The 9,811-nt window shown below is 40.3% G+C and overlaps 1 protein-coding gene across 4 annotated transcripts in view; it reads right to left on the minus strand.

Annotated features, from left to right (window-relative positions):
* The window catches only part of LOC103458469 (single-stranded DNA-binding protein 3), a 44,999-nt gene extending 36,935 nt beyond the window's left edge, over positions 1-8,064 (minus strand). For 3 of the 4 annotated variants that reach the window (XM_008399306.2, XM_017302553.1, XM_008399307.2), the window contains exon 1: positions 7,755-8,064. In XM_008399306.2, the coding sequence (XP_008397528.1) occupies positions 7,755-7,810 (56 nt within the window). In that variant the 5' untranslated portion in view covers positions 7,811-8,064. The remainder of the gene's footprint in view (positions 1-7,754) is intronic. The other variant, XM_008399305.2, reaches the window with a different exon arrangement.
* Positions 8,065-9,811: the final 1,747 nt, after the last annotated feature.

Below are 9,811 nucleotides of genomic sequence, written 5' to 3' on the forward strand. Positions count from 1 at the left end.
GCCCACAGCAGACACTCCTCTGACAGGCCAATAAGGTCCTAATGAGAAGGACAGTAGCTCAGTGTCATTGTCACCATCAGCAGTCAATGAGCTGATCAATGAAACATGGTTTCTGAGATAATCAGGCTGTTGTGCGCTTTGCTTTTAAACAATGATAGCTCTTTAGATTTTCCTTTGTACTGCGCCGTATAGAGACTCAATTTACAGCTACTTAAAAGACATCTTCTGCTTTCCTATCTGCTGAATTGAAACATGGCTGCAATGCAATCAAATGCAAAGCACATTGATAATCTTCATAACTATAAGAGAGATTATTAACTGTAATGCTGCCTTAATGTCTTCATCAGTTTGCTTCTTGAGAGCAAACATGTTTTCACTCTTTTCTTCACCTTAAGCTTTTAAATCTTGGTCACCAACATCAGTTACATAGAAGACCATCAAACAGGCCAGATAACAATGGAAAGCTAAGGTTTAATGCACCCAAACTAGTCTGTCCTACCAAACACTGCATCTAAAGATGCGACTGAGCGTTGCCCACACTGATACTGCAATAACGACTGGAATTTGATTCTGCACTTCTTATCATTACACTTATATTATGCTGCCTTCAGCATCTGTTTTTCATTTTAATTAAGACTTAAATGAAAAGGACAAACTTCTTCTTAATTTAGTAAGTTTTGTTTTTATAAACATAGACCCTCCAGCATGCCCCAAATCTTTATCTGGGTCTCCCTCCCAGTGGGACGCCCACAGAACAGGAATCCTAACCAGCCATTTCAACACCACCACTGTTGTGGCGTCCACAGGTCCATCAATGTACCACTCACTTTTCCCCCTAATTTCTGAACAGAACCAGAGAAACTTAAAATTCTTCCACTTGGGACTGAGAAGCCACTCTATCCTTTTTTGGGATCGGGACGATGGTTTTACGTTTGGAGGGGTTGATTTTCATTCCGGTCACTTCACACTCAGCTGTAAACCGCTCCAGTAAAAGCTAGAGATCACGACCCGAAGAAGCCAAAAGAACCACATCATCTGCAAAAAGACGATCCCGAGGTCAGAAAAATGGATCCTCTCAACAACTTGGTTGAATCAAGAAATTTTGTCGGTAAAGGTTACGAGTAGCATTGGTGACGAAGAACAACTCTAACCGGAAACAAGTCCGACTTAGTGGATAAAGTGTGAAGCTTTGCCTCTCCCAGTAGCAGGTGCCAGGAGAGACAGGTACCGGCTACCCCATATTATTATTATATCATCATCATCATCAATGTGGTTCTGAAAGAATAGCTAAAACCCGAGCAGTGAAAACTGGTAGCTTTCAGCAGCAAGATTTGAAAACTTTTGAATATTTGCTAAAAACGTCGGATTTTATGTCGAACTCTGCAATTCTTTTTGCAAAGCAGGAGGCATTCGTTATAAAAAAGTAGAGTTATAAATTAATAATGGAAAAAGAAATTTATTTCCCCCAAATCTTGCCATGACTCAAGTTAGGATGTGTAGAGCTCCCCCGTGTTTGATGAAGTCTGGCTCAACACCAACAAGGAGTGGCATCTTCCTCAATATTTTTTAGTAAAGACCGTATTTGCATGCTGTACAATAACCAAGTGTTAAAACCGCGAACCTTCAGCGCTCCGCTTTTGTATTTGACATTCAGGTTTTTCATCGCACCAACAGAAAGTCATTAACAAAAAACGATCTGCAGCACCGGCGAGTCAATTCAGAACATTGAAGCCAACAGGAACAGCAACGTCAATCAATTTTTCTCACCTGCCTCTACTAATCACAAGTACACCCGTTTAATCCAAGATTCTGACAAACTTATCTTTGCTGAAACACCAGATGACATTCATGTATGAAGGAAACACAAAATAACTGTTCACACGTGTCGCAGCAAAACAAGAGCGCAGGTTCTGTAAGACTCCAGCTGAATCTTTGTGTCGTGAATGCTGAGTATTTTTGCCACAGGGGAGGAGAAATGAATACTGCTCCAAAGTGCTACAACAGACACGACCCATGCCTGACCTGTACTTACTACCAATAGTATGCAAATACGTTGTTAGTATGCAAATGTAGTCTGCGGAAGATATGAATAGGCAAACACCGAGCCAATGATTCCTACATGATGATATCTCAGCCCTAGAAAGAATCGCAGGCATTTCCAACAGGCCAATATTAGAGTCTGTTTCTCAGTAATTTAAGATAAAACTAAATTATACGTTTAAAGATTTAACAACATAACTGACCTGCATCTAGAAGCAATGGAGTTTCTATTTAAGAGGGTTTTATTTTCAGTTCTGTTTCAATATAATTATCCCAGAGTTTGTTTAACCTTAAAACAATCAATCATTGGCATGACCCAATTTATTTATAAACTGAGCACAATTATAGAAAACAGATTTAATTGACAACTGAAGATCTATGTTTTGACTTTTCAAAAAGCTGATTATTAAACTGTCCAGTTTGCTTCTGCCCACTGACAGAGCGATGTTTTCATGAAAACGGACCACAACTCTGGTTCTGATTCACATTTTAGATGTTTTAGGAATGTGCCGAGTAGGCTTTTATTTGCTTTCTCCTAGTTCTGACCTGCCAAATTGGGATTTTCTCATTTTAGTCCAACAAAAAGAGTAAACATTAATCAAGAATATATACTGAGAGTGTCCTTGAATCAAGTGGGAAATGAAAAAATACAACATTTATGTAAACAGACTGAGAACAATGCGAATTTTAATTTTGATGTAATTGATAGAAGATCAATTACATCGGATTGAAACATCTAAATAACATGTTTCAATCTTATTTAGATTGAAACAAGTTTCAATCCGAGTTTATTAGCCCATTTTGATTACCAGTGGTCTGATGAATTTAAGTTTGTATTGGGAAAAAAAAATTCTTTGGAGGAAACGGAAACTGATTTTTATTGATCAAGATGTTAAAAAGCTAAAATAGCGTCCTGTCACAAGCAGTTTGGTCCTAGTGAGGACATTTATCCAATGCCACCTTGTGCTTGGAATGAATATCAAACTTGTTTATAAAAGGTCACACTGAAAAAAATCCCTTGAGATAACTAAATGAAATATGTGCCTACTATTGGAAAATCAGCAAGGCGTTGTAATTAGTAAATTTGTAGTTTGATCTGCCCTCAACAGTAATTGGAAGGTCAGGAAAAAACATATCTGGTTTTATTTTGTCAGCGAACGCACCACACCCAAGTGCAACCAGGTTGCTTTTACAATAACTCACTTCAGTATGGAAGCTGGTATAGAAAGAGAAAGTAACAGCAACAGTGACAATTTAGAGTAAAACACAGAGAAACAAAAAGTTGTAAAAAAAAAAAATAGAAACCGTTTTATTTCCACTATATATGTCCAGGCATGTCCGCTGTTTACTGAGGGTCTGAGAGAGAGCAAGGCTTTTAGTAGATAATAGGGAGGCTGAATGGATTACAGCAAAGTTGCTCCGTTTCATCCAGTAGAGTCTGTTATGAGGCCTGCTGGATATGTTTGGAAATATCAGCTTTATAGTAGGAATCTACATTAGTGCGTCTAGACACACTACTTATTCTAGTTGCTAATATAAATAGCTAATGACTGCTTAAAGTGTAAACTCAAGAACAATACAGCTTCTGTTTTAAACGACAAAAAGTCAAAAACGGCGTAAATAATTTGACCGCTGACACGAGAAGGCCAAGTCAAAAGTCAAGATTATTCTCCTTAATATGGAACGGGTCAATGTTCTACAAAAATCAGTGTTTAGAAATCAACCACAAAACTGACCACTGGTTCTGTATTTACTAGCTTTCAAATCCAATTATGATTTAACATAAAATCAAGTGGAAAATGAAGATTATTTTTAATAAGATTCAAAATAACAGTGTCATACATTACTCCAGGTCGAGGGTGTTCATAATGTGACCAAGCAGCTATTTGTGGCAACTGGTTCCTCCTGACTACAATTCAATAAATAAAGAAAGAAATTAGGACAGAACCATAACTTTTAAATTAAAATATGCTCATAAAAATACCCCCCCCAAAATTTTTTTTTTCCAAGCTTTCTGTTTTCCTTCAAATTTTTGTGGTAAATAGGACCACAACTACTCATTGCCTTATACCCTAAAGTACACATTAGTTCAGCTAAATCTGCATTCAATTGCTGTATGAAAACTTGGTGAGTGTTTTCAAATGAAGACTGACCTAGATCCTGTTTTTATTGTGGAAATGTGTTGTTTTTTTTGTCCAGTTTTCTTCAATACAGCGCAAAATAAACTGGTTGCCTTTCATTTAACAAGGAAAACATGAAATTATTTGAGGTTTTGAATCTATGATCCTGTTCCTACAAAGAAAAACAATTACTTCATTCCATTCATTAACATGATTTATAGTTCGTCGTTGACTAGGTAAAATAAATATATATTTTTGGTGATGTTAGTTCTTAAAAATTATATATTTTTGGCTAGCAGGTACTTTTGAAGGTACAATTTTGATCCCATGTGACTAAACATTTGAACGCTCCTGCTCAATCTGGACAACTACAGTCCCATAATAACACTGTGACAACAGTGCTTGGCTGTAAATGGGTCAGTCCAGGTTAAACATTAGTAGGTTTTAGTGTCATGCATTGATGGATTCAATCTGTCCATGTTTATATACATAAACATCATGAACTGTCGGTCAGAGGGTTCGCTTTCACACTAACATACAAAAAAGATATACAAATAGGCAAACTTAAGAAGAATAAGCTTTATTTATAAAGCACTTTTTCAGCAACAAGGCAGTTCAAACTTGGGAAATGTACACATGTAGGTGGGTCTTTATTAAAACAAATATCTCTGCATCGTTTAACACCCGAGCGTTGTTTTAAACATGCCAAACCCACAGGGGGCAGTGTAGCGCAAAGCTAAAACCTATGACAGCCAATCAGATAGCTTCAAAACCACCACCAAGACTTTCTAGTAGGTACTTAACATGACGACAGGAGGTTCATTTGTGCGGACAGATACATAAAGTTTTATAGGTTGAACTACTTTTAAATAGTGTATTAGAACATAAAGTCAATAAAAGGCAAGACGATGTTGATTGGGAATCATGTCAAAGCAAACATGCCGATATATCCGTGCATTATTTGTCACAGACTGTAATGCACGGGGCCCTAAATCTCTATTTTCCCATGTCCACACAAACTGAGAGGTTTCTCAAAACTCCACTTTGGTCAGAGTTTTTATTCACAATTATTTTTAGACATATTAAATGAATAAACACATAAAAATTATTTTTGTTTTCCGAGATATCCGGCTACATGTGGACTACGCCAAAGAGACAACGCAGAAGCCATCTTGAATTCCTTACTTCCCAGAATAATTCAAGCTAATCATCGCTGCGACTACTTTAACTACTACCTGATTGAACACGGGTCATAGTTCGTAACTGTAGCTCTAGAAATGACCAATAAAGCCAGGAGGATGGAGACTTCCCTTCCACAGAGCAACAAAAACACTTGACCACTGCAGCCAGGGGAATCTGACCACTTTCTGAGGTTTCCAGCAATTTGTAGGTCACAAAGCTCTCTTTGACCGCTGGTGTAGAGTGTAAGTCACTGCCACTTGCAGGTCAGTCTAGCACTGGCCCACACACACACACACACACACACACACACACACACACACACACACACACACACACACACACACACACACACACACACACATTACACCCTTCAAGCAACTTTACTGGTGCAAAATCTCATTTAAACACCTATAGCTTTAAAGTGATTTGGAGGAGTTTTGAAATGTCTGGCAAAAGCTCGCAGGATCCAGCAAAGTCTTCAAATATTGATACCATCTCCCTGCTCTGTGCAGGCTTGATACATGTGCATCCTTAGAGGAGTTTGACCCGCAGCAGGAGATGTTTAAGGACTCCATTCGCATGTTTGGGGATGGGAGGATCATGCTGCCGATGCCCTCCCATCCTTCACGAGACCTTCGATGAAAATTTTATGTGTGGCGTCGACGTGCGTGTGTTTGCATGTGTTTGCCTGTGTGTGTGTTGTGTAAGGGGCTGCTTGTGCATGCACCTGGCCTGCTGCATTATTAAAGCTTGCGAGCTGGCTCACTGAAAAGCAGGAGAAGTTTGAGGAGATGAGCCACTCCAGGAGGAAAGAGGAGGAGAAAGATTCCACTTCCTGCAGGACAAACGAAGCAGCGGACCGAGTTTAAAAGTTAACGCGGAGAACAGAGGAAAGCGCGGTGCCCTTTGACCTCCCCGTCCCGCCTCTCTCCCTCGAAACTTCTAGGATGGGAGACATCGGCGCGCAAACGCATTCGCTTCCACAGAGAGTGAAATTTCCCTGGTGTGCACCATCAGTACATCTGACACCTCGCCCGGGGCTCACGACAAAACCCCCTCTTTAAACATGGATGAGTCTGCCCACCGCATCTTCCTCCTCTTCTTCTTCTTTTCTCCTCCATCTCTCTCTCAACTCTTGACGCAAAGCTGAGAGCAGCTGCTTCGGTCAGTCTCAATAATTCAACAGCAATGTGAGGGATGAGGACCGAGGTGCAGCAGATGAAGGAAGAGATGAGGAAGAGCTTTGAGAAAACAAAGAGGTGCCTGTTGATCTAAACTCAGGTTCTGTCCCCGGTTTGATTGCAAATGCATTAAAAAAAAAAAAGAAAAGAAAAAAGTTCAGTCCAACAAAGTTTTAACACCAATCAAATCGGGACAACAGTAGGATGACATCAAGGGAGGCTCACCCAGGTCAGTGGCCCCTGATTGGCCCGCTAATGCACCGGGTGCTTATTGAACTGATATTTAAGGTCAATCTGGAAGCGATCTGTCTTGTCGAAGTGTTGAGAAGGGGAGCTGCGTGCTTCATCTGGGCGAGACAGGCATGCAGACAAAGAGGCTCAGAGAGGGGCTGCAGCTTCCCTTGCAAAGACCCCGCCGATCAGCGCCTACTCCGGGCAGCAGCGCGGGTCGCTTTCGCTGCCAGGGGGGGGGGAGATCTGCACGGAGCGGGGTACAAAAGTTACAAAGCGCCGCTCCGCTTTTGCACGAAGAGTCGCCGAAAACACGCGTGGATCCCAGCCGAGCGCCAGCAGACTCGCAACCCCTGCGCGAACAAGCCACGAACACGGCTAGTGTGTAACAAAGCCCCCCGACCCCCCCTACAAAACAGCTGTATCCTATTTTTTACCGAGAGCAGACACGCATATGCACACACACACAAAAGGCAATCGGATACAATACGAAATGCGCAGCTACAATAAATCCAAATGCATTGTTCCCCCATGGTGGGGGAGCTGAGGAGAAAGGAAGAAACTCGAGTGGGATCCCTCCCCACTTCCATGCTCCTTATTGGATATTTAAAGCACACACGCGTGTAAAGACGAGGGGGAGAAAAAGTGGCGCAACTTTAGCAGCCGCTTTAGGTTGAACATGAGCAACAAAACAATTAAATACAAGAGTGAAACTGGCTGCAGCTAGCTGCTGGGGCTAACTTAGCAGACATGCCTGCAAGTTGGAGGATGCTAAAGAAGAAGAGGCGAGAAAAGGCAACAACACACACAGGAGAAGTGGCAAAAACACAAGCAGCACGGCTTCACTTGCAAGAAACAGAAGAAAAGTTAAAGTAACAAACTTGTGCATGAGTCTGAAGTTGCTGAACTGCTTCGACATCAGTTAGCAAGTTTAGCCACCTAGCACACTCCTCTCTCTGTACTGGGGTTTGCTGTTGTGACACTGCGATAATTTACTCACTTTTCTCTCGCTTGGCTATCGGAGGGGACCACAGCTCCTTTACCCTTGCCGTACATCTTGGAGGCTGTTCTCACACTTTATTTTATCCCACTCGACACCTGTCAAAGAAAGCAACCAGGAAAACCTACTATCTCCATAGCTACCCAGTTAGTGTTGTCTCTCTATCTCTCCCTTCCTTACGCTCTCTTTGCTCCGGTTTCCTTTTCTTTTTTTTTTTCTACATCCCCAACATTGCCCACAAATCAGGCAGGGTTTCAGCCGGAGAGGGGAACTTGAAACAGTGCAGTGGTGGAGCTTTTTTTTTTTTTTTTTTTTTTTTTTTTTTTCGCTCGCTGTTCCTGGATTCAGCTCACGCCCCCCCTGTTGTGAGATGGTGGGGGCTTCTTAAAGGCACAGTGTCCAAGTTTGTACAGACTTCGCTCAAGTTCAAGTTCTATTCTTCAGGCATTCGTGCAACTTTTCCCTTTTTTTATCTACAGCGTCACACTGTTGCATTTAACTATCACTATTAAGTTTAATCATTCTAAACAGTAGAATGTACTAAATATATAATATTAACAGGAAGTAATGGGTGGCTTTGGTCATATTTGTGCACCCTAAACAATAATTAACCACCTTCAATTTACAATTTACCTCATAAATTAACTTACAGCTAAATCTTAATGTTCACAGACCCATCCAGCTCCAGGCTGAATGAGGCCTAGGCAGAATATAGTTTGGGGCCCACCAACCACAACAGCACCACTGACCTCCTGATCAGATTATATTGTACATTTTTATTACATTTTATTATTTTATTTAAGAAAGAAAAGAAAATAAATCAACGATTATCAATAATTATTTATTTGGTTTCTTCTCTTTAAATGTATTTCCTTCACTCCTGATCACTCTCTCTCTCTCTCTTTCTCTCTCTCTCTCTCTCTCACTCTCTCTCTCACTCTTTCTCTCTCTCTCTCTCACTCTCTCTCTCTCACTCTCTCATTCTGTCTCTCTCAAGTGATTACAGGATCACGCTAACTATTTAGGTCAAAAATTAGGTGAATTTTTATATTTTTAAGTCGATGCCTACAACAATTTGCAGGCGCTAAATAACACAAGTTTCAATCGATGAAATCACCTAATTTATTTGTTACATAAAACTTAAAAGCATGAACCCAGCTTATATTAGGTCATAAAAAAGCAGTTTTTGACGAAACCGGTTTTGTTTTTTGCTCCCCTCTCTGGTCCCTAAGCTTCCATTTCATACTAATTATTAATTCGTGCCCACCAAGTGGAAGATTCAAACCTGCATTGGACAGTAATGATTTATTGCTTATTGCTTTACTGTTGTAAGAAAATGTGCGCATGTTGATTCAATACATATTAACAGCAGAAGGTCACTTAGAGTTATTTTGGCTTGATCAGGGGTCATTCTCAATGAGAGTCAAGTTGGCCCAAATGGGAACAAGAGCTACAGTGAAAGGATAAGGCTCTAATGGGCATGCTGTAGAAAATAATTTACAATTCAATTACGTTGCATGTGAAATTTGAAGAAATGTTTCATAATTTCCTCATTAAACTGCTCACAATCATTATGAGTTGCTACTTTTGCTGCTCAAATGGCCTAGTTTTCTGCAGGTTTACAGTTAAATCCAGACAGCATTTCTTGATTTGAACTTTAAACATAAATGTTTGCGCTTTAACAGATTGTGGTGTCACAACTACAGCTCTTAACAGGTTGATTTTGAATGGTGCCAGGTGTTTTTTTTTGTGTGTGTGTGTCTTTTTTTACATCTTGCATTCAATCTAAACTATGAACATGCAAGACTTGAAAGAAAAAAAGTGATAGAAGTCTATTTTAATAAACTTTTTGGAACACAAACACGCTCTTCTGTTTGAGTACAGAATCACAAATAGTCACATTTAACAGATATAAGGGACAAGGCGGCTGTAACTCATGCACTTTGTTGTCGTCCAGGTGTGGTGCCGGCTCTTGACGGCTAAGTTTAATTGTGTGTCATGTCCCTTTAAGAGTATGTGGAGAGCTCTTTGTAGAGTTTGTGTGTCCATGTGTGTGC

This window comes from Poecilia reticulata, linkage group LG22, assembly GCF_000633615.1.
Source record: "Poecilia reticulata strain Guanapo linkage group LG22, Guppy_female_1.0+MT, whole genome shotgun sequence".
NCBI classification, from domain to species: Eukaryota; Metazoa; Chordata; class Actinopteri; order Cyprinodontiformes; family Poeciliidae; genus Poecilia; species Poecilia reticulata.